Consider the following 26,311-nt stretch of genomic DNA (forward strand, 5'->3'; position numbering starts at 1 on the left):
TTTCAGTGGGCACTTACTGTTTCTTAGGCCTTACCTACAGCACTGAATTACTATGTTTCTGCTGGGTAAAAGAATAATAACTCCAATGAAGCAGCTGATTCATCTGATAATTATCCCCCAAACCACCCTACTGTTTATATAAGCTCTGAGTCAACTTGTAAGTTGTTTTGCCATAATTTGGACACTGTCAGTGGAATAGCATTTTCTCATGTACCTAGAAAAATAAAAAGCCCTCCTCATGGACAACAAGCAACATAATCTTTCGCCAGAATATCCCATTATTTGAATCAGAATATAGTCTCATTATCCTTACCAGTATTAATCCTTCCAGAGCGCTGTATTAATGAACTAAGTTATAAGTATACTGGTTTTCTCCTACATATCTTGTACCAAAGACATCCATTCACCTGAGGCAAGAGTATACACAGAAGCAGCACAGAATTCCTGGCTTGCCTCTGCCATGTTTCTACATTTCTCTGGTACTACTGATAGCAGTTCCTGTGCAAACACAGCATTCCCGGAATGACTTCCAGTAAAATGCTGGGTGGCCAAAGATAAATGATTCTACAGAGAATATCAAGAAGTGGTCCCTGAAGGAGGTCACCTGAGCAGATAGTATCTGATGTGGCTTCTTCGGATGCATTTGCACATATTTTTTCACACATACTTAGATGCAACTTGCTCATATTGACAAAACCGGAGTCAGTATACACAGACAATGGAGAGTATAAATCTATTTATCAAAATTACATGGGCAGAGAAATTAACCCACAAGGTAAAAGCAAAAAGTTGGCAACCCCAGAGTGGAACAAATAGGATGCCTAGGGAAGAAAAAATCCCTGACTTTTTTGGAGATTAACCACATGATTTTTATTTTTTCCTCATGGAGGGCTTGTAGGTTTATTTTTGAGTAGGAAAGAAATATGTCAGATTGGACAATTCTGTCAATATCCACAACATACCTTTAAAGCTATGCTTACTTCTGGGGATCACACTTTAATAAAGACCTTAATGAACTATAATGTTCTGAAAGAAAAACAGATTAGCAAAATCAGGATAATGAAGCAACTCTAAATCATGCAACATGAAGAAACTAGGGAGTTTACGGTGAATGGTGTCTGTTTAGTGCAAAAGAAAAAAGTCATTATAGAAAAGAAAGTCATCTTCAAAGGAAAAACGTAATGTCATACCAAAGGAGAATTAGAATTATCCCATGTTTCTCCACAAGGTGAAAATGACCAAATGGAAACCTGTTATGATAAGTTTCATCTTAGTATAAGATTAAAAATGAAACCTAATGAATTATTTTTAAATGAAATAGATTGCTCAGACGATGTGGGCTCAGAGCCCGTGGGATTTCATCTTCTCTCTTCCCAGGCTAAAAGACAGGAGGGGGCCAGATGAAACAGTAAACAGGTAGTACCAGTTTTGCTTTTTACTTACGATAATCCTGAGGATCCTTCTAAGAGCTTTTTCGTCTTCAAAGAAATCAGTATTTTAGAACTGAATTCTAGGTCACCCCTTAGCTTCAGATCAAAACTGGTTTACTCAGACCTTGTGTCGGTACATTCCTAGCTCCCACAATAGTGTGAAAAAAATGATTAAACAGGATCTTCTGTGACCTTGAACAACTAGATATGCTGGATAATGCTGTCAGACAGGAAAGCTCACATGCCTGTGCTCTCCCCAAAGAGCTCAGGCCTTGGTCAGCATGCACCTCAACCAAAGACAAGAGGAAGAGTCTCCCTTGGCCCTTACATGAGGTCCTCATCACAGGATGCTCATTGCAGCATGCAGACCCTGAGCTCACAACGATTTGGGAGCATGGTGCCCTGAAGATGAGCACCCCAAAGATGGGTCTTCTTCCCCTCCCCCACAACCCCAGGGGACAGGCCTCCCCTGGGCAAGTGGCATAGGGACATAGAGGCCACAGTGTGCTTGAGAGGAAAGGGAAGCCCTGGGGAAGAATGCAGCACACAATCCTCCTGAAGGCCACAGCCCTGGGGGAGCCACGCCCAGCTCTCCCCAACTGAGAACTCAGAGCAGCTCACCTCTGAAAGGACTTCATGTTCAGATTTCTGGGGTTGCTCCGAGAGCTTCTGCCCTCAGAGCATGCAGCGTGTCTCCACTTCTCAGAAGGCCAAGAATGAACTGAATAAATGGGTTGTCTTCCTGCTCTAGCCTAGGGGAGGCTGATGTCATAGCCCAGCCCAATGAACCTATCTCCTTCTGCTAGGTTTCTGCCATGGAGATAACCTTGACAACTGGAGCCAAGATAAAAAAGTCACTGTCCATGAAAGGGTCCTGAACAGTCATCAGAGAGAGGAGCCACTTTCTCAGTGAAAACATGACCCAAGGGACGGAGATGACAAAAGAACATCTGTTTAAAATAGTAACAATAATAAATATTAATAATACAAGCAGTTAGGCATTTCTGATGCTGCAAATGATGCCCTAAAACTTAAACAGATGATGTTGGAGCTAAGAAGTTAAATAGATAAATTTAAAAGGAGGTTGATCTCTGTTGAGACTGATTGGTGAATTTGATATAAGTGATCATGTGCAAAAAATATGTCAGAGCATTTAGCAAAAATATAAAAGAGAGTAATAGGAAGGAAAAGAAAAGAGACTTGGAGGGTAGACCTAACGCTCAAATAAAGAATGTTTCAGAAGGAAAAAAACTATTTGGAGGATACATAGAGATATACAGTAATTAAGGAAATATATGCTTGTTGAAGAAATATGCAAATCTGTGAATTGAAATTGTTCCCTAAGTTTGACACTGGATTGATAAGGAAAGTTACATCTAAGCATATTCTGCTCTAATTCTGAACAAAAGATCTTACGGAATCCCATTAAAAAAGAATTAGAGACACCTATTTAAGCAAGGGAAAAAATCCAGACTGGCACCTATCGCACCTATCCTTCCAATTGCAATATAAGAAGCTAGAAATCAGGGAAGGAACACTGGCAAAGAGTAGAAAAGATCACAGTCCAGGAATCCTGTGCAAGTAAGATGTTCTTCACTGTTCAGCAGGAAAAAGATACTTGAGCATAAAATATTATTTGCAGAATACTTTACGCAAGTACTCAATTTGAAAGCTTTACTTGATAGACCACTTTAGGAAAAGAGAAAAGAAAAAAAAAAAGCAATGAGTAGTAAAAGCAAGCATTTTCCACCTATATATTCACACACCTATACATGTGTACACTTACTCTTGTGTATCCTGAACATGTATATATCTATACATGCATGTACACAACCATTCATGTATATACTTTTGTGTACACATATAAACATACCCATACATGTTTACAAATATACATGTGCACACTAATACATGTACACACATCTACATATACACACTCATACATGCTTATACATATAATACCTATTCATGCATATGACTATACATGTACATATGCATACTTAAATATGTATATATCATACATACACATAGCTATACATGCCTAGACTATATATACATCTACATGTACATGCTTATGCATACACATGTATATATGTACACAACTACACATGCACACACCCATATGTATACACACTCATGCATGCACACACCTATCCATGTACAGTTATATACACACATACATACACATGTTGTTAAATTAAGTTTAGTCCAAAGCTACCTCCTTACATATTTTAAGTTCAGCCTAAAGGTTTTTCCAGACATAGTGAACTGTAACCTAACTGGATGTGTAAACAGACTGTAGTTTACACTTGTGTCAATCACTGAGTTTTGGCCAATCAAAGGCAGCCAACTGTTCTAACTGTGTTCAATAATGCAAACACTGGTCTGGAACCAATCTGGCTGTTTCTGTACCTCACTTCTGTTTTCTGTACATCAGTTCTCTTTTTCTGTCCATAAATCTTCCACCACATGACTGTGCTGGAGTCTCTGAGCCTACTCTGGCTCAGGAGTCTTCCTAATTAACAGATGGTGTCAGAAGTGGGACCTGAAGTAGCACTTCCCCTGATGCCCAGGAGCAACAAGTGACCAAGTGAGGTCCCTGCCAGGCCCACTGTGGTCACTGCTCTCTCACAACAGCTGGGGATCCTGGTAAATTCTCTCTCAGATTCCAAAGCTCCACAGATTTGTTTTTAGCTCTCTGAGTTTGTTTGAGCAAATTTTTTATCTGAACTGGGTTCAGAAAACACAACAGAAACTGGACTGATGCAGAATCACATTGAATCTGATATTAACTTGCTTGGATCTGGTAGGGGCCTCTTATGTCTGACAGAAACTGATAATAAATGGAAATATTGCAGGAGGTGTAAATTTCAGCTTTTGGAAATTCACAAGGATTTTTGTGTTCTACTGCTTCCTAGCACTTTTATTTTTTTGTGTGCTTAGGTAGGAAAAAAAATCATTGACTAAGTTGATCAAGGAGATCTGATAGCCAAAGCCAAGATGTAAGCTAAAAAGGAGATCCTTAGTTTCTAAAGAACTGAATAATCCACCTTCCAGCTATGCCTACATTTGCATGTATAAATATCAACTCTGGAAGCAGCAAACACTTATAGAAGTGGTAAAATCTAACTAAAGGTAATTTAAAATTAGAATGGAATGTTCCAAATGAATAACACCACACTTTAAGCAGTGAATCTGAAAATAAGAATTCCTAGCCAGGTGCGGTGGCTCACGCCTGTAATCTCAGCACTTTGGGAGGCCAACGCAGGTGGATCACTTAAGGTCAGGAGTTCGAGACCAGCCCGGCCAACATGGCGAAACCCCCATCTCTGCTAAAAATACAAAAATTAGACAGGCGTGACAGTGGGCACCTGTAGTCCCAGCTACTTGGGAGGCTGAGACAGGAGAATTACTTGAACCCCAGGATCTTGCCACTGTACTCCAGCCTGGGCAACACAGTGAGATTCCATCTCAAAAAAAAAAAAAAAGAAAAGAAAAGAAAAAGAAAAGGAGAATTCTCGAATTAGTCTCATTTAGGGATGCCTATTGATAGGCAGAAGCTTCTAAAAAGATTTTATTATTTTTACTTTTTTTAAAAGACTTTTTATACATGGAAAATAAAAAGTTTAAGTGACTAATTGAAAAGAAAATATCTGTTAACTTTTTGGTTTAGTTATTATTCTTCCCCAAAGGCAAAAAGAAAGGTATCCCAAAGTGTTTACAAAAGATAAGACCTTCGGTAAAGTAGACTGTCTTCTTTCTCACAGGAATCCATGCTGAATCCAGTCATGGAAAATGCTTTCTTTGCCCTATTCCTTAATGGACTCCATGCTGAACTCAGTAATTTTAGCTAAGAAATAGTAGCTAAGTTAAAAAGAACACCCATGGAACTAAAATATGCCTTTCTGGAATTTAATTGGCTATCTTTAAACCTTTTTGTAAAAGAAATCTACATTTATAAAGGAAATTTGCATTTTTAAGGATATCTGCCTGTGTACATTAGAAACTCTTGCCATTGTTTTCAATTTACATGACAAGTCAAACATTTTTTAAAGTGCTTTACATACTATCTTGTCTTAACTGAACTTTTACTTTTACTGTTTTTTCCTTGGTTTGAGCTGACGATACAATATTTAGGCCTAAAGTCTTAGCTCTGTGCCGTCAAAATACAGATTTTCTTGTTTGGCCTGGGAGTTGGCCCTTTAGAAGTACAGATTTGGAGTTGCCTGGCTGGAGGTTGCTTAGGGCAACGAAGCATGTGATTGAAAGAGGGATAGTCTAAAGAGAGAAAGTAAAAATTATTTATAAGCTAGCTTTATGAAAGCCAGAAGATCTGTTTCTGTCCATGTTCATATGTCTACTATATATGTTAAGTGTATGTGATAAGATTTGGTAAATAAAACTAGTTTTTAAATTGTTGGCAAAATACGAATGGTTTCAAAATTGTCAGTTAAATATAAGTAGGTACTTGTTTGATTTGACTGTGAGCTTATGGTTTGGGTTTGAGAGTCTGGATTCGGTGATCTGGACAGATGGCCATGGTGAGGCCTGGGGATAAATTCTCAGTTCCTAGAACAGCACCTACAAGCCAGGATCAAGCCCAACATGGCCCCTTCTTCCCTGGCCCAGTTTTGCCTCCTGGCTTCTCTGGAAGGGGTTGTATCCTCCAGTCATCCTCCTCACAGCTGTTTTCTGTCCTGACTTCTGCATCAGGCATGGAAATTCAGGACTTAGACAGGCACTGCCCTTCATAGTCCTCCTGGGTGCCACGTGGCTAAATGGCATATGGGGGAAGACATTAGGGAAGGTACCTGGGGGAAGACATTAGCAAAGGTACTGTAGCAGGACAAGTCACAGACAAAATCCCTCAGACACCAAGTTAAAGAAGGAAGGGCTTTATTCGGCTGGGAGCTTCAGCCAGACTCATGTCTCAGAAACAGAGCTCTCTGAGTGAGCAATTCCTGTCCCTCTTAAGGGCTTACAACTCTGGGGTCCCCGTGAGAGGTTGTGATCAATTGAGCAAGCAGGGGGTATGTGACTGGGGGCTGCATGCACCAGTAATTAGAATGGAACAGGAAAGGGATTTTCACAGTGCTTTTCCATACAATGTCTGTAATTCATAGATAACATAGCCAATTAGGTCAGGGGTCGATCTTTAACTACCAGGCCCAGGGTGTTGCACCAGGCTGTCTACCTGTGGATTTCATTTCTGCCTTTTAGTTTTTGCTTCTTCTTTCTATGGAGGCAGAAATTGGGCAGAAGATAATATGAGGGGTGGTCTCCTCCTTTAGTACCTGGCAGAAGACATTTTCAGTACATGTTTTCCGATTGTATGAAACCTTTCCCATGCACAAGGGCTGAGGTTATAACAGTAGCTAAAAGATTATTCCTGGAGAAATAGCCAGAGATAGAATACTTATTTCACTGGACAAGTTATAAAACAGTTAAGCAAGGTATTATAGATACTATAGTACTGGGCAAAGCTAACTGAATTGACTGAATTGTTTTGGTCAAAGATATTGTAGATTAATGACAATCAGTCCCACTTCTGGTGTAAAACATAAGTTGACATCTTTATTATATCATTGAAAGGCCTCTCCCCCTGATAATACAGTCTCATACACCTTCCACTAATAAACTCTGACATAACTAAATGCAGCAAAGCCTTAATGCACTATGTCAAGGTGTATTTTCACAAGGTAAAGAAAGCTTTATATGGTGATCTTACTGAGGACAATCAACCCCTTCACAATCTAGAACCTGAAGACTGAATCTTCTGAGAACAACATCAGCGTTGGCCTTTGCCATCACATTGTAGCAAAACTTTGAGACCTTAAACCTTGGGTTCATGACCTCACAATTCAGAAGGTCCCCTCCACACTCTTCCAAATGTATTCCCACTGGAAACTTTAAGGTAAAGCTAACCAGGAAAAGTTCTCCCCAGAAGAAGATGACACCATTGATATGGGTAGCTTTTTCACCAGATTGAGAATCAAGACTTATCTGCTATCATAAGACTCTTATCTTTCTATTTTTTTCATTGTTTATACTTCTATGAACAACAAAAGTGAAAAAGGAGACTGTTGTGGGGACTCATGGGGTATACTTTAATTTTGTGAAAAATATTGAAGCCAGCCTTATACACAGACAACTTTATGGTTTGATAGATGGAAGATGAAGGGCCAGTGTAAGTGAGAAATGTTCATGGTACATTTGTTGTCTCATAATCAGTCAGAAACAGAACATTGATACCCTCCTCTTAAGCTACATCATAGGTTAAAGAGAACATTGCTACCACAGGTTATGGAGAAAATTAATAGGAAGCCTTCACTCTTCCTAATGGGCATCTTTTGTTAGGTTTCTTTTCCCATGGTTTGGAGTAAATGAAGCAATGATTAGAAATTTATCCCTCATGATAGGCTCTTACAGCAGATAATACTGTAAATGCTATGTTATACAATAGACTTTACTTTTTTTCTTTATTTTATTTTAGAGATGAAATCTTGCTCTGTAGCCCAGGCTGGAGTGCAGTGGCACGATCTCGGCTCACTAAAAGCTCTGCCTCCCAGATTCAAACAAATCTCTTGCCTCAGCCTCCCGAATAGCTGGGATTACAGGCACCCACCACCACACCCAGCTAATTTTTGTATTTTTAGTAGAGATGGGGTTTTACTGTGTTGGCCAGCCTTTCCTGGAACTCCTGACCTCAAGTGATCTGCCCGCCTTGGCCTCCCAAAGTGCTGGGATTACAGGATTGAGCCACCGTACCCGGCCGGTTATACAACAGACTTTAAATGCTCCTGTGAAAGTTGTGCTAAATAATAAAATTGCTCTAGATTACTTAGTGATAAACAGAGAAGTGTCTGTGCGGTTGTTGGCACTTCTTGTTACCCATGAAGAAATACATCACATCAGATATTATAGAGATTCAGTTGTAAGGAATTAATGAGCAGGCTGCTTGGTTAAAGTGAGTAGATTCTTTACCTAGCACATTCTTTGACCTATTTGATTTTATTTGGTTGGTTTGGTTTATGGGACCCCAGGTAAGGAGCATACTCCAAGCTCTTGGTATTATCCTCCTGATAATCATAACAGCAGTCTCCCTGCTGCATTGTATTCTCTCAACAATTTTAAGCGTTAGCATGCAGCCATCTGTAGAATGTCAAATGGCCTTTCTTCAACTGGAATGACAAAACTCAAAGGAACATGTGACCATGAGAACATCGTAGCCTATGAATGATATGCTGAGACAGAAAACCCAAAATGATGGTAACGAGAGTGGTGATAAGGCCCTAAGTATTGTTCACACACTCACCTATGTGAGAACCTTACCAAAAAGGGAGAGGAGGCTTTAAACAAAATTATGGGAGGTCATTGTTTTGGACTGAGCTCCTACACTAGGCCCCAACAAACCAGACAAAAACAAAATGGAGGCACTTATGCTAAATGCAACATAACCAAACTGAAACATTAAGGAAGGAGATAGGTCCTAAAATGACCATTTTTCCCCCCTGTAAACAGCAGATTCCAACAAAAGAAGATTGCCCCTACTCTAACCCTCATGCACACACAAAATTACTTGATGTTTAGGATGATGATAGAGTGATATTAATTCCTGAAGTTTTGGTCTATCTCCCAAAGTTGAGAGGATGACCAGAAGAGAGAAATTGCTAAATTAAGTTTAGCCCAAAGCTGCCTCCTTACAAATTTTAAGTTTGGCCTAAAGATGTCTGGGCATAGTGATCCTGACTGGAAGCGCAAACAGACTGTAATCAACTCTTGTGCCAGCTGAGCCTCATAATCAGTTGGCCAATCAAAGGCAGCCAACTGTTCAAATTGGGTTCTAAAATAAGGCAAAACCCGAACTGTGACCAATTTGGCTGTTCCTGAACCTCACTTCTGTTTTCCGTACATCGTTTCTCTTTTTCTATCCATAAATCTTCCACCACGTGGCTGTGCTGGAGTCTCTCTGAGCCTGCTCTGGCTCAGGAGGCTGCCCTTTGTCAATTAAAGTCTGTGAAATTCAATTTGTCTAAGGTTTTTAACAATGTACACATCTGTATGTGTACACACCTATACTTTTGTACAGACATAGATGATACATTTTAAGTATTATGTATATAATGCATATGCAAATAATGGGAAAAATAAATAAGGCTAATTTGAAAAGGGAAGCTCTGAATAACAGTAAATGAAGTAACTAAATTAAAGAAAGTCCCCACATTAATGAAGCCCTCTGTACACTAGGACCTGATGGTAGGCAGTACACAGGGAGAAGGAGCAGCACAGATGAAATGCAGCAGCTACTTTGCTACAGAGAGGACCAAGGGACTGAAAGAAATCTACTTAAGTGTAAAAAAATTCAAATAAGCCAGGCGCAGTGCCTTACACCTGTAATCCCAGCACTTTGGGAGGTCAGGAGTTCAAGACCATCCTGGTCAACATGGTGAAATCCCGTCTCTACTAAAAGTACAAAAATTAGCCAGGTGTGGTGGTGGGCGCCAGTAGTCCCAGCTACTCTGGAGGCTGAGGCAGGGGAATCACCTGAACCCGGGAGGTGGAGGTTGCAATGAGCCGAGATCACGCCACTGCACTCCAGCCTGGCGACAGAGCAAGACTCCGTCTTAAAAAAAGAAAGAAAGAAAGAAAGAAATTCACATAAAAGGAAGCAAGTACGTTGCTGCTGGGTAAATGATGAAACCGTTTCAATTTAGTGGTAAGCCTGGGATGTTCACCCTCACCATTGTTAACACATAGCATTTGGAGAGAGCTCATACAGATTGATTAAAGGACAAAGACCATGAACACACAATGCACACAGCCAATCCCCAAAACCAAAAACCATGGAAACAGCTGTTTAAACATACTAACAGAGAAATGAAAATTAAAATGAGCTTGAGATAATTAAGTTTTTACTCACTGCACTATCAAAAAACCGAGGACTATATTACCAATTGCTGGTCGGGAAATAAAGTGGGTATTAATATAATTGTGGAATCATCATGTTTATCTTTTTAGAAATAAATATGACAACACCTTTTTTTCATTATAAAGCCTATATCCTGCACCTCAGCAACTTTACTTTGGGAATTCTATAAGAACCTAGCCTATGGAAATATAAGTCCTGATATGCAAAGTATGGCTGCATAAATGTTGGTATATACAATCCTATCCATTAAACACTAAGCAATATTTTAAAGGAATTACTTATATAAGAAATACATAGAATGACTTGAGGAAATTTATTAAAAAAATGCATGATATGGAAGTAGTTAAGGGCAAAAAGGAAAACAAAAACACCATGCTGTTTTAGCATGGTCTCTAGTTTCTGTGAAGAGAAACTGAAATTCATGGGTTAAAAACTGTGGGTAGGGCCAGGTGCAGTGGCTCATGACTGTAATCTCAGCATTCTGGGAGGCTGAGCGGGACGGATCACCTGAAGTCGGGAGTTCGAGACCAGCCTGACCAACACGGAGAAACCTTGTCTCTACTAAAAATAGAAAAATTAGCCAGGCCTGACAGTGCACGACTGTAATCCCAGCTACTCGGGAGGCTGAGGCAGGAGAATCATTTGAACCCAGGAGGCAGAGGTTGAGGTTAGCTGATATCATGCCATTGCACTCTAGGCTGGGCAACAAGGGCAAAACTCCACCTCAAAATAAAACAAAATAAAACAAAAACAGTGGATAACAAATTTCTTCATTGAACATAATAAATGACATGAAAAATGCAAACCAAATCCTTAACACCCCAACTTTTTCCAGTTTGATTACCCATACAAACCCATAGTCTTACAGCTAAGTGACACAAATCCCAGCCGCATTATTTAGGTCTCATGCCTTCTACCTTCAAAGAATAACAAGATATAATGATGTAAATCTTGATTGTATTTAATTATCACTGTTTAAACAGACTCAGAGTCCATTTCAATGTGTTTAGGAATTTAGGAGAAGAGTTTCTCCAGGATTTTTAAAAAATGTAGTTAAATTTGGAAGATGCTGATATCAGTATTAACCAGTAGGCTATTATTCATGGGAAACAAAAATGAAAAAAAAAAAAATAGCCCTGTTGAAAATAAAATTATTCTATAAAAGCAACATAAAGAGCTGAGGGTTAATTTAATCATACATTTCATTCTAACAAAATGAACCACTAGGACTGCTTGGAGTGGCCCTTTACATCCCAAACGAAGGTCTCTATTTTACTCTAGGATAATGCTAGTTAAAACAACTGAATCCGCTGGGCGTGGTGGCTCATGCCTGTAATCATAGAAATTTGGGAGGCTGAGGTGGGTGGATCACTTGAGATCGGGAGTTCAAGACCAGCCTGGCCAACGTGGTGAAACCCTGTCTCTACTAAAAATACAAAAATTAGCCAGGTGTAGTAGTGTGGGCCTGTAATCCCAGCTACTCGGGAGGCTGAGGTTGGAGAATCACTTAGAACCCGGGAGGCAGAAGTTGCAGTGAGCTGAGAACGCACCACTGCACTCCAGCCTAGGCGACAGAGACTGTTGCAAAATCAATCAATCAATCAATCAATCAATCAATCATTTAAGCACCATCGCTTATTTTAATCTGAGAATGAGATTAGCAAAGGAGAGGGAAGAAATCTATTAATACAACATGAATGAACACACAACAAAGACAAGTGTATTGAGTAGTGACATAGTTTCTAGGTCCTTTAACACACCTTCTCTGTCTGGGAAATTCACAACTTCAGGTCTCAGGGATGGACTCAGTGGAGTCAAACCAGCAATTCTCAACTGCCTTAATTAACTCACGCCATTAAAATGTATACCCTATCTGAAACTACGGAGCCACAGCCTAGAAACTAGTTCCTCAGAGATCTGAGTGATTCAGCAGGCCCCTAATCTACGTAGAGCAATGTTTCTGTTAATTGGGAAGTGTAAGAAGCCCATCCCATAAGAAAGTGGTCCACTTTTGAGCAGTTACTAAACACCTTTTTTTAAGCCACTCATTTTAAATTGTCTTTTAATTTTTCTGAAAAATCCATGCTTGTTAGTCAAAAAGTACACAGAAAAATACATGTGTATCCATTTGTAATGGTTCTCATTACAAACATTACATTATGGTTGGAACTACATAAGGCATATTCATATCCTTAGGTAATTTTGCTACTCACATGACTTCTGAGCATTTTTATAGTGTCATAAAAAAAAACTGTATTTTTGTTTCCAATTAAGTAGTAGATGTTTACTACTGGCTTATTCATTTCCAGAGATTTTTTAAAGACACTCACAGAGAAAGAGTGTTATTATTCATTGGGACCACAGATCTTGATAAGACAAGATCTTATTTTGCACAAACTCAAAACCCCAACCCACTCCTGGTCTGTTACATCCTTGCATTGCATTTTCCATAACAAACGTTGCCCACAGCAGATGCATTATCATTTAAGTAACCAGAGGAGCCCTCTTCCTCCCAGTCTTCAATGTGGAACAATGGCAATGGGGGAAGGGCAGCAGAGGAACCGCCCTTGGTGGGGGCCTGCTTGCGTCTCTGTGCCAGGCACCTACCCTACAGGTGCTACCAGGTAGCGGTGGGCACAGAGGAAAGAGCCGAGTCCTTCAGGTCAGCTGTGGGACCTTAGAAAATGTATTTAGTTTCCAGGAGCCTTATTTTCCTCATATGTAAATCAGGGATAACAACACCCACCTTGAAAGACTCAGGACAATTATACGAGCTAAGTGTTTCCATGAATCACTTATCACATGGCCAGGGGTGAGAAGAGCTAGGAATGGTATATGTCAGTATAAGGGGCACCCAGCCCTGGCCTCTACATGGAGCCATTGCTTCCTTGCAGGGCACCACTCTGGTCATCACAGCCTACACTCTGCCATGCAATCTATCTGTCCCTCTGCTCACCAGGCCCTATGTCCCATCCCAGGGACATTGGAGAAGAAGCAAAGGAGTGTTAGTAGTTGCCATTAATATGGTTTGTATACTGTTCCCTGTTCCCCCAACATTCTGAAGAGGGGGGACTATTTCATTATTTCTGGATCTAATTACTAAGAACTTGAGGTAAGGGAAAGAATGCCACCCTCGTCATAGTACCACATTCCTTTTTGCTGTGTCCAATAAAGCACCACCACAGTGAAAAAGACAACCTTGACTCAGGTGTCATTGAGACTGGCTCTGTCACCCAGGCTGGAGGCACAATCTGGACTCACCACAATCTCTGCCTCCAGGGTTCAAGTGATTCTCCTGCCTCAGCCTCCCAAGTAGCTGGGATGACAGGTGCCCACCACCACGCCTGGCTAATTTTCATATTTTTAGTGGAGACAGGGTTTCGCTATGTTGGCCAAGCCTGTCCTCAAGCAATCCACCCACTTTGGCTTCCCAAAGTGCTAGGATTACAGGCTTGAGCCATCACACGCAGCCAGTGTTCTATCACGCTTCTAGCAGTGGCTTTCAATTTCCTCCCCTGACCACAAATCTCTAGTACTACTTAGGTACTGAGAATGATCATTTCAGTCCTAGAGAACATCAGAACTCCCAGGCCCATGGCCACTACATGGAGCAGGTATGAAGCTGTGGTGGCACTTGTGTCATTGGCGTCCAGAGGAGCCGCAAGTATCCTCCATGTGACAGACACCTGTGACGTCTTACCTGTGAAGACGTCAGCATATTCTGCTGGAGAACCGTCAAGTCCTCAGTTCACCTCTAGGTTTCAACAAATGATACATCTTTTCTCTGGCCCTGGCTCCACCACTTACTCATATTTGGACTTTGAGAAAGTCGTCTAATATTTTTGAGCCATACTTTCATCAAAGGAGAAAGAAATCCACATTTCTAAAGGGATATTGTGAGAACAAAACGGACGCTTATAGAAGCACCTTAGGGAAAGTTTGGTTCATAAACGGTGATGTTGTAGATACCACCAATTCTGTTGTGCCATTAGGGAAAGTTTTTTCCTGACTCTATCAAAATTTCCTTGTACTTCCAATGAGCACTACTGCCCCATCTTATAAAGAATGAATAGTCTAAGTTAGCCAAGTTACTATCAACTTTCATTTCTCTCTTGTTAGATGAACACCAAGAAGTAGATATAGTCAGTACCAAGCAATTGGCGTTTGATCTTTGGTGCAGAAATCTGAAATGCAGTAAGAAGGCAGAGGCCAGTTTTGACAACAAGTGTCCCCATTCTAACAAGGTTAATGTGGAATGGAAGAGGATGGGCTGGTTGGGAGCCTCTGTTTTTCCTGGTGTCCACCCCTTCATCATCCATCAGATTTCCAAAAGGAAAGTTCTGTGTTGTTGGCTTTTTGTGTATCTTTGTTTAAATCACATCTTTGACACTGAAAACAATTCAAGCGCATGAACATGCACATCAATCTAGATGAACATGCACATCAATCCACTCACTGCATTATTACTGACCTGCACAGCAGTCTTGCCACACTCGCAGGTCCACCTTTGGGATCTCGCTGCAGCTCAGGTAATCCTGTGGGTATTCTGCCTTTACAAAGACATCAGCCTGCACTTGCTGAATGCTGTCACCATTGTCACAAAGCACTCGGCCCAGGGACGCCTGCTTCAGCTGAGTGAGTTGTGCCGGGGTAAATACTCCAGGATTTTCATACCAGAACCTGATAGTCAACAAAAAAAAGCATTGTCGCGGGTCTGTGGCCTGAGAACTCAGCTGCATGTCAAACAGCCACAATGCACCAAGAAGAGCTCAACATAAAAGGCGCATACTGAAAGGATTATGCTTGTTCTCCAACTGAGTATCCTTTTAATTCCCTCCAATATTTACAACATTCTTAAATCCCATGCTTCCAAACTGTCATCACTTTCTACCTCAAGCTTTATGAAAGGATTCAAAGGAAAGTTTTCTAAGGTTTTCTCCCAAAAAAGAAAAGTCCATTATTACATTTTTAAAATTTATATATATATATTTATGTATTTTGAGATGGAGTCTCACTCACTCTGTAGCCCAGGCTGGAGTGCAGTGGCAGGATCTCAGCTCACTGCAACCTCCACCTCCAGAGTTCAAGCAACTCTCCTGCCTCAGCCTCCCAAGTAGCTGGGATTACAGGCTCCCGTCACCATGCCTGGCTCATTTTTATATCGTTAGTAGAGACAGGGATTTGCCATGTTAGCCAGACCAGTCTCAAACTCCTGGCCTCAAGTAATCTGCCCACCTCGGCCTCCCAAAGTGTTGGAATTACAGTTGTGAGCCACTGCACCTAGCCCTATTGCTACATTTAAATTCCATGAACTAACCTTAGAAATTGTCTGAGCAAGGTAATATTAACATGTTTGCCTACAAATAGAGTATCACTTTTGATAATTAACATATACTATTTGGTTGTATCTATCGATTAACTAGAATAAGCACATTCAATTTTAAATAAAAGGATATGATCAATTTTAAATAAAAGATTAAAGTCAATCTTTGGGTTACTTCAGTAAAGTCAATCCTTGGGTTTAATCATTCAGTAAATATTTGAATAGCATATGCCAAGCACTTTTTCATACTGGGTATAGAACAGGAAATTGAGATGGTAAGCAAAAAGACTTCTTACCACTCTCTTGATGTTATGGACTGAGCTGTGTACCTCTAAAATGTATATGTTAAAGTCTTATGCCCCAGTACCTTCGAAGGTGACTCTATTTGGAGATAGGGTCTTTACATAGGTATTTCAGGTAAAAATAGATCATATGAGTGAGCCCTAACCCAGTATGACTGGTGTCCTTATAAGAAAAAGAAATGTGGACATAGATACAGAGGGATGACCAAGTGAAGACCCAGGGAGAAGATGCTATCTACAGGCTGGAAGAGACACTCCAGTAGGAATCAACTCTGCTGATGCCTTGATCAGCATCTAACCTCCAGAATTGCGAGAATAAAAAATTTCGTTGTTTAAGCTATCCAGGCTATGTGACTTTGTTACAATAGCCTAGCAAACTAATATATATGGAGAAGACAGCTTAGCCCCCAAACTGAAGCTTTTTCAATTATTTTCAGTCTTTGACTACATATATTCTTAAACTATTGCCAATTGAGCATATTAACCCAATTGTGTGGGTCAAGAAATTCAATGTTAAAAATGATTTTAAGGAAATATACTATTAATTGTTACCAATGTTCAATAAAGGGAATTAAATCCTTTGCTACTTTCTCTATAATTTGTAAGTGGAAGAGATTTGAAAGGAAATTTAAAGAATAATTTAAAGAATAATTTTAATTAAAAATACAGCTCTGGGCTTTGTTTCAAGTCTTATATACATTATCTCTGCAATACTACAAAAGGTTATATTGTCAAACAGATTTACAAGATTCCTAGATCTTACTCAACACTAAGCTTTACTAATGATTCAGAAGATACCATGCCCTGGAATATACTGGATCCCAAGCAATAGAAGAGCACATGTCCACTCAGGAGAGGGTGCTTAGGTTTGTGTTTCCTGGTTTTTATTCATGGTTAGTTTTGGAACAGTGAAGAGATTACATGACTAACTTACATTCTCCAGCCCGCTGTTTCCCATTATTTCATGATTAAATTTATTTACAATGAACACTTTAGATAAACCAAGAAATTTTAGAGAAGAGTTCCCAGCTATCTTTCCACTCGTAAATGCCCTCATAATGTAATTTTACAAGGAGATCTGGTCTAGGGTCCGCAGGTCTTCCTCCATGAGAATGAAGGGAGGGAATCTCAAGGCTGCTCTCAATTCCTTCCTTCTCAACATCACTGAAGGTTGCAGACATCTTATGGAATAGGTATAATTGTTATTCACACTTTACAGATGAGGAACCTGGTTCCAAGTGATACATGTCCAAAGTTAAACAGCTGTGAGTAGTGAGACTCAGATTCAAGCACAACGTAGTCCATCTAGCTGTCAATCTCTTAATCACCCACTTCTATTGCTTTTTGAGAAATTCTGTTTCTTCTGTTCTTACAAAGATTTACAAAAATAAATGCTATCTGATAATATTGGTGGTTACAAAAGTTCTGTCACCAAATGCTGTCTGATATTTATTATACTCAATATGCATTAAATCATAAAAAATGTGAATCACAATAGGTTATACATATACATTTCAGGTCAAAAATAACTTCTGTGATGTTTAATAAGTATAACAGATAATCCTTCACCTATCTCCATCTCTTAGCCGCTGAAACTGGGTAACAAACAGGCACATAAGTGTTGGTCCCACTCTCGTACCAGGAATCAGGTCTTCAACCATAAGGGCAGGCCACAGGTCAATGTCACCTGGAGAGCCGTACAACCTGGAACAGAGACAGGCAGACAGCACATGTCTGAGACCAGAAGTGGCATTGAAAATATTCCTTTTATGAATGACACCAAGCATTATTGTATCCACACAAAAATAGAAAAGTAGATATGATTATTACTGTGTTCTCATTTCACAGGGGAAAGCACTGAGATGAAGGAACCCTCAGGGATTACCCCACAGGCAGGGTCATAACCTATCCAAGGACATATGACACGAAGCCTCATGCAATGTCCCCTGTGCAATTCTTTATAATTATTCTCTAAGCATATGGAATATAACTGTGTGTGTGTATACATATATATATGCACAAATGTCTGTGTTATGCTCATGTATAAATGCATCTAGCTAATTCCTTCAGAAATACATAGAAAATTAACAATTCAGCATTGAGAAATGTCCACGTCAGTGTATATGCTAGGTATGCTAAAAAGTAAAAAGTCAGAAGAAAATCTTAATTTGAGGAGATGATAAGATAATAAGTGTTAGGTAAGTTTCTCTTGCTAAAAAGGCAGTTAAAGTATTTGATCTAAGATTTGAAGCAATTTTTTAAAAACAACAAACAAACAAAAAAGCACAATGCAAATGTTGATTATAAGCCAATAGCCGTGGCTCAGTACTCACTTAGAGAAAGAAAATATGATCCATATTCTTGACACTCCTAGTAGGAGTCACTCTTATTGTTTTTTTTTTCTCTGTACTCTAATGATAAATGTGACACCAACTTAAATTGTCCCTTGTTTTATTTTATTTCATATATATGATTCCCTAAACTACAAATAGTTCAGTGTGCATATTTTAACCTTGTCACAAATGGAAATATAGTGTTCATACTTCCTTTTTCTCACTCAACAGTTTACTTGGCGACGCAATTGTGTGGTTGCATACATTTGTACCTTCTTCATTTTGTCTGCTGTATAATAAACAGTCTATTATTGGAAACCATTCCAATTTAGTTTAGTTACACTGCTGATGAATACTTGTGAGGTTTTCAACTTTTACACTATGAACATTCTCTACATGTTTCTTCATATGCACAAGAGTTTCTCTAGACTAGGCATCAGCAAATTTTTACCATAAAGAGCCAGAGAGATAGTATTTTCAGCTTTGTGGGACAACTGTGGGTTCTGTTGCAACTACCCAACTCCTGTTTTGCATAAAAGCAGCCATAGACAACATATAAACAAATAGACATAGTTGTGTTCCAATAAACCTTTATTTACAAAATTAGGAAAGTAGGTCAGATTTGACCAATTGGCTGTGGTTTGCGGATCCCTGCTCTAGATTATGTTGCGCAAGAGCTAGAATTCTGACTGCAGAGTATAATATCTTCAATTTTAATAGTTAATGCCAAACTGCTATCCAAAATTGATGTATGATTCATATTCCCGTAATGAGTATACAGAATTACTCTGTGATACATATCCATATGTGTATCTTCAATTTTAATAGACAATGCCAAACTGCTATCCAAAAAAGATGTACAATTCATACTTCCACAAGAAGCATATCAAAGCTCTCAATGCCACCTGGAAAGTCATACAACCTGGGACAGACAGGCATATTATCCCTTGACACATTGTAACTTATTCCATTTTACTTTATTTTGTTGGTCAACTCTCATCACTGCTGCCCTTCCCCGCTTTCTCCTTCTTGGTTTCCAACTTCATTGTCCTCTTATTTATCTTCATCTGGCTCCTTTTTGCTGCCACGTCAGCTCCTCTTCCTCTTCCTCTGCCTCCTCCTCCTCCTTTCTTTTCTTAATTTCTGATAATAGGTGGACTTTTTAGATTTCCAAGTGCTTGCTTGAATGTTTGAGGGCTGTTTAATTCAGGTGTGAATGTTGTGTTATTGTTTCCTCCTGTTTCAATTCTTTTTTTGAGAGATTTTTCCTGAAATGTTTTGATTTGCATTTCTGTTTTCTTGTTACATAGCTTTATTTGAAATTGGTCTCTCTCTCTCTCTTTTAATTCCCATGCATTTTCATGAAATGAATTTCTGGTTCAATAGCATACTCTTCTATCACTATAGGGAAGTGCAGTCTTTTTGATGCCTGCTTTGGTGGTAATGGGGAAAAGTGGGAGTTAAAATGTTTTGTTTCTCTTTAAGTGCTACAGCATCCTTAATTTAATTTCATTCTGCTTTCATGTCATTATCAAATCTGAAGGGGCACTCTACCCTTTCTCTACTTACCTCCTTCTTCCACCCCTACCCTCCCCCCAAAAAAAGCCATCTCTGGACACTCTCAGATTTGTAACTGGTGTTGATAACTCCCAGGTTTCCAGAATTTCATTTGACAATCTAATACTTGGTGCTGGAGGTTTTCCTTCCAGAGGATTTTTTTTTCTTTTTTTTTTCTTTTTTTTTTTGAGACAGGGTCTCACTTTGTTGCCCATGCTGGACTGCAATGGTGTAATCACACCTCACTACAGCTTCAAGTTCCTGTGCTCAAGGGCTCCTCTTGGCACAGCACCAGGATGCCCCATCCTTTTCTATATTTTACCTTCCCTCCTTCCCATTCCTTTGTCCATGGAGATTTTTCTAATTAACTTACCCTTCTTTCCCCCAAACCCACAATGTCAGGCCTCTGAGCCCAAGCTAAGCCATCATATCCCTAGTGACCTGCGCGTAAATATCCAGATGGCCTGAAGTAACTGAAGATCCACAAAATAAGTGAAAATAGCCTTGATGACATTCCACCATTATGATTTGTTTCTGCCCCACCCTAACTGATCAATGTACTTTGTAATCTCCCCTACCCTTAAGAAGGTTCTTTGTAATTCTCCCTACCCTTGAGAATGTACTTTGTGGGATCCACCCCCTGCCCAAAAACATTTGCTCCTAACTCCACCGCTTATCCCAAAACCTGTAAGAACTAATGATAATCCCACCATGCTGGCTGCCTCCTTTTTCGGACTCAGCCCCCCTGCACCCAGGTGAAATAAACAGCCTTGCTGCTCACACAAAGCCTGTTTGGTGGTCTCTTCACATGGACACACGTGAGACATTTGGTGCCAAAGACCCAGATCAGCGGGACTCCTTTGGGAGACCAGTCCCCTGTCCTCACCCTCACTCCATGAAGAGCTCCACCTACAACTTCAGGTCTTCAGACCAACCAGCCCAAGGAACATCTCACGGATTTTAAATCAGGTAAGAGGTTGGAGAAGAGATTTCTCCAACCCCTCTCACTATCCCTCAACCTCTTTCTCCTTTCAGTCTTGGTGCTACCCTTCAATCTCTCCCTCCTCTTAATTTCAGTACCTTTCCTTTTCTGGTAGAGACAAAGGAGATGTGTTTTATCCATGGATTCAAAACTCTGGCGCCAGTCACGGACTTGGGAAGACAGTCTTCCCTTGGTGTTTAATCACATGGGGATGCCTGCTTGATTATTCACCTACGTTTCAGAGGTGTCTGACCACATGGGGACGCCTGCCTTGGTCTTTCACTCTTAGCAGCAAGCACCGCTTTTCTGGGGAGCAAACAACCCCTGACCCCTTCTCTCCATGTCTCCACAACTTCTCCACTTTCCTGGGGGGCAAGCACTCCCCACCCGTTCTCTCTAGGTCTCTACTCCTTTTCCAGTTTCCTTGGGGGCAGGCACCTCCCACCCCTTCTCCACTTTCCTGGGGGCAAGCACCCCCCACCCTTTCTCCACTTTCTTGCGGGGCAAGCCCCTTTCACCCTGTTTCCACTTTCCTGGGGGGGCAAGCACCCCCCACCCCTTCTCTCTATGTCTCTACCCTTCTCTTTAAACTTGCCTCCTTCACTAAGGGCAACCTTGCACCCTCCATTCCTCCTTCTTCTCCCTTAGCCTGTGTTCTCAAGAACTTAAAACCTCTTCAACTCTTGCCTGACCTAAAATCTAAGCTTCTTATTTTCTTATGCAATGCGGCTTGACCCCAATACAAACTCGACAGTGGTTCCAAAGAGTCAGAAAATGGCACTTTCGATTTTTCCATCCTACAAGATCTAAATAATTCTTCGCGTAAAATGGGCAAATGGTCTGAGGTGCCTGACGTCCAGACATTCTTTTACACATTGGTCCTTCCCTAGTCTCCGTTCTCAATGCAACTTGTCCCAAATCTTGCTTCTTTCCCTCCCGCCTGTCCCTTCAGTCTCAACCCCAAGCATCTCTGAGTCTTTTGAATCTTCCTTTTCTATGGACCCATCTGACCTCTCCTCTCCTCCCGAGGCTGCTCCTCGCCAGGCTGAGCTAGGTCCCAATTTTTCCTCAGCCTCTGCTCCCCCACCCTATAATCCTTTTGTCATCTCCCCTCCTCACACCCGGTCCAGCTTACAGTTTTGTTCCGCGACTAGCCCTCCCCAACCTGCTGCCCAGAAATTTCCTCTTAGAAAGGTGGCTGGAGCTAAAGGCATAGTCAAGGTTAATGCTCCATTTTCTTTATCCAACCTCTCACAAATCAGTTAGCATTTAGGCTCTTTTTCATAAAATACAAAAACCCAGTCCAATTCATGGCCTGTTCGGCAGCAACCCTGAGACGCTTTACAGCCCTAGACCCTAAAATGTCAGAAGGCCGTCTTATTCTCAATATGCATTTTCTTTTATTACCCAATCTGCTCCCGACATTCCATAAGCTCCAAAAATTAAATTCCAGCTCTCAAACACCACAACAGGACTTAATTAACCTTGCCTTCAAGGTGTACAATAATACAGTAGAGGCAGCCAAGTAGCAACTTATTTCTGAGTTGCATTTCCTTGCCTCCAGCCACATCTCTAGCACACAAGAACTCCAGACACCTGAACCGCAGCTGCCAGGGGTTCCTCCAGAACCTCCTCCCCCAGGAGCTTGGTACAAGTGCTGGAAATCTGGCCACTGGGCCAAGGAATGCCTGCAGCCCCGGATTCCTCCTAAGCCATGTCCCATCTGTGTGGGACCCCACTGAAAATTGGACTGTTCAACTCACCTGGCAGCCACTCCCAGAGCCCCTGGAACTCTGGCCCAAGGCTCTCTGACTGACTCCCTCCCAGATCTTCTCGGCTTAGCAGCTGAAGACTGACACTGCCCGATCGCCTCGGAAACCTACAGGACCAACACAGACGCTTTGGTAACTCTTACAGTGGAGGGTAAGTCTGTCCCCTTCTTAATCAATATGGAGGCTACCCACTCCACATTACCTTATTTCCAAGGGCCTGTTTCCCTTGCCTCCATAACCATTGTGGGTATTGACGGCCAGGCTGCTAAACCTCTTAAAACTCCCAACTCTGGTGCTAATTTGGACAGCATTCTTTTATGCACTCCTTTTTAGTTATCCCCACCTGCCCAGTTCCCTGTTTTGATCGAGACATTTTAACTAAATTATCTGCTTCCCTGACTATTCCTGGACTACAGCCACATCTCATTGCCACCCTTCTTCCCAACCCAAAGCCTCCTTCTCATCTTCCTCTCATATCCTCCCACCTTAATCCAAAAGTATATAGGATACCTCTACTCCCTCCTTGGTGACAAATGATGCACCACTTACCATCCCATTAAAACCTAATCACACTTACCACGCTCAATGCCGATATCCCATCCCACAGCATGCTTTAAAAGGATTAAAGCCTGCTATCACTGGCCTGTTACAGCCTGGCCTTTTACAGCCCATAAACTCTCCTTACAATTCCCCCATTTTACCTGTCCAAGAACCAGACAAGCCTTACAGATTAGTTCAGGATCTGCACCTCATCAACAAAATTGTCTTGTCTATCCACCCTGTGGTGCCAAAACCATGTACTCTCCTATCCTCAATACCTCCCTCCACAACCCCTCCATAACCCATTATTCTATTCTGGATCTCAAACCTGCTTTCTTCACTATTCCTTTGTACTCTTCATCCCAGCCTCTCTTTGTTTTCACTTGGACTGACCCTGACACCCATCAGGCTCAGCAAATTACCTGGGCTGTACTGCCGCAAGGCTTCGCGGACAGCCCCCATTACTTCAGTCAAGTCGAAATTTCTTCCTTGTCCATTACCTATCTCGACATAATTCTTCATGAAAACACATGCTCTCCCTGCTGATCATGTCTGACTAATCTCCCAAACCCCAACCCCTTCTACAAAACAATAACTCCTTTCCTTCCTGGGCATGGTAGGATACTTTCACCTTCAGAACCTGGTTTTGCCATCCTAACAAAACCATTACATAAACTCACAAAAGCAAACCTAGCTGACCCCATAGATCCTAAATCCTTTTGCCACTCCTCTTTCTGTTCCTTAAAAACAGCCCTAGAAGCTGCCCCCTCTCTAGCTCTCCCTAACTCATCCCAACCCTTTTCATTACACACAGCCAAAGTGCAGGGCTATGCGGTTCGAGTTCTTACGCAAGAGCCAGGACCATGCCCTGTAGCCTTTCTGTCCAAGCAACTTGACCTTACTGTTTTAGCCTAGCCCTCATGTCTGTGTGTGGTGGCTGCTGCTGCCCTAATATTTGTAGAGGTCCTCAAAATCACAAACTATGCTCAACTCACTCTCTACAGTTCTCGTAACTTCCAAAATCTATTTTCTTCCTCACACCTGACACATATACTTTCTGCTTGCTGGCTCCTTCAGCTGTACTCACTCTTTGTTGAGTCTCCCGCAGTTACCATTGTTCCTGGCCCAGACATCAATCCAGCCTCCCACATTATTCCAGATACCACACCTGACCCCCATGACTGTATCTCTGTGATACACCTGACATTCACTCCATTTCCCCATGTTTCCTTCTTTCCTGTTCCTCACCCTGATCACACTTGCTTTATTGATGGCAGTTCCACCAGGCCTAATCACCACTCACCAGCAAAGGCAGGCTATGCTATAGTATCTTCCACAGCTATCATCGAGGCTACTGCTCTGCCCCACTCCACTACCTCTCAGCAAGCCGAACTCATTGCCTTAAGTTGAGCCTTCACTCTTGCAAAGGGACTATACATCAATATTTATACTGACTCTAAATATGTCTTCCATATCCTGCACCACTATGCTGTTATATAGTCAGAAAGAAGTTTCCTCACTATGCAAGTGTCCTTCATCATTAATGCCTCTTTAATAAAAACTCTACTCAAGGTTGCTTTACTTCCAAAGGAAGCTGGAGTCATTCACTGCAAGAGCCATCAAAAGGCATCAGATCTCATTGCTCAGGGCAATGCTTAAGCTGATAAGGTAGCTAAAAAGCGTTAGCATTCCAACTTCTGTCCCTCATGACCGGTTTTTCTCCTTCTTGTCGGTCACTCCCACCTACTCTTCTACTGAGACTTCCACCTATCAATCTCTTCCCACACAAGGCAAATGGTTCTTTGACCAAGGAAAATATCTCCTTCCAGCCTTATAGGTCCATTCTATTCTGTCGTCATTTCATAACCTCTTCCATATAGGTTGCAAGCCACTAGTCTGCCTCTTAGAACCTCTCATTTCCTTTCCATCGTGGAAATTTATCCTCAAAAAAATCACTTCTCAGTGTTCCATCTGCTATTCTACTACTCCTCAAGAATTTCTCAGGTCCCCTCCCTTCCCTACACATCAAACTCGGGGATTTGCCCCCACCTAGGACTGGCAAATTGACTTTACTCACGTGCCTTGAGTTAGGAAACTAAAATACCTCTTGATCTGGGTAGACACTTTCACTGGGTGGGTAGAGGCCTTTCCCACAGGGTCTGAGAAGGAAATTTCTTCCCTTCTGTCAGACATAATTTCTTGGTTTGGCCTTCCCACCTCTATGCAGTCTGATAGCAGATCAGCCTTTATTAGTCAAATCACCCAAGCAGTTTTTCAGGCTCTTGATATTCAGTGGAAACTTCATATCCCTTACAGTCCTCAATCTTCAGGAAAGGTAGAACAGACTAATGGTCTTTACCTCATCAAGCTCAGCCACCAACTTAAAAAGGACTGGACAATACTTTTGCCACTTGCCCTCCTTGGAATTCAGGCCTGTCCTCAGAATGCTACAGGGTACAGCCCGTTTGAGCTCCTATATGGACGCTCCTTTTTATTAGGCCCCAGTCTCATTCCAGACACCAGACCAACTTGGACTGTGCCCCAAAGAACTTGTCATCCCTAATCTCTTCTGTCTAGTCATACTCTTATTCACCGTTCGCAACTCCTCATAAATGCCAGGCTCCTGTTTATACTGCCAGTTTACACTGTTTCTCCAAGCCTTCACAGCTGATATCTCCTGGTGCTATCCCCAAACTGCCACTCTTAACTCCCTCTTAAAGTAAATAAATAATCTTTGCTGGCAGGGCTATGCTGAACCTCCTTAGGCACTCTCTGATTAGAAGTCCTGGGTCCTCCCAATTCTTAGTCCTTTAATACCTGTTTCTCTCCTTCTCTTATTCCGTTTAGTTTTTCAATTCAAACAAAACTGTATCCAGGCCATCACCAATAATTCTATATGACAAATGTTTCTTCTAACAACCCCACAATATCACCCCTTACCACAAAATCTTCCTTCAGCTTAATCTCTCCCACACTAGGTTCCCACGCTGCCCCTAATCCCTCTCAAAGCAGCCCTGAGAAACATCGCTCATTATCTCTCCATATCACTCCCAAAAATTTTCACCACCCTAACACTTTACAACTATTTAGTTTTATTTTTCTTTTTTTTTTTTTTTTTTTTTTTTTTTTTTTTTTTTTTTTTT

General features: G+C 41.2%; 1 protein-coding gene across 1 annotated transcript in view; it reads right to left on the minus strand.

Annotated features, from left to right (window-relative positions):
• The window catches only part of PXDNL (peroxidasin like), a 496,832-nt gene that overhangs the window by 42,038 nt on the left and 428,483 nt on the right, over positions 1-26,311 (minus strand). The window contains exons 16-17 of the mRNA XM_025394327.1: positions 17,554-17,688; positions 14,831-15,039 (exon numbers count right to left, since the gene is read on the minus strand). Of these exons, the coding sequence (XP_025250112.1) occupies positions 14,831-15,039; positions 17,554-17,688 (344 nt within the window). The remainder of the gene's footprint in view (positions 1-14,830; positions 15,040-17,553; positions 17,689-26,311) is intronic.

This window comes from Theropithecus gelada, chromosome 8 (assembly GCF_003255815.1).
Source record: "Theropithecus gelada isolate Dixy chromosome 8, Tgel_1.0, whole genome shotgun sequence".
In the NCBI taxonomy this organism is placed as follows: domain Eukaryota; kingdom Metazoa; phylum Chordata; class Mammalia; order Primates; family Cercopithecidae; genus Theropithecus; species Theropithecus gelada.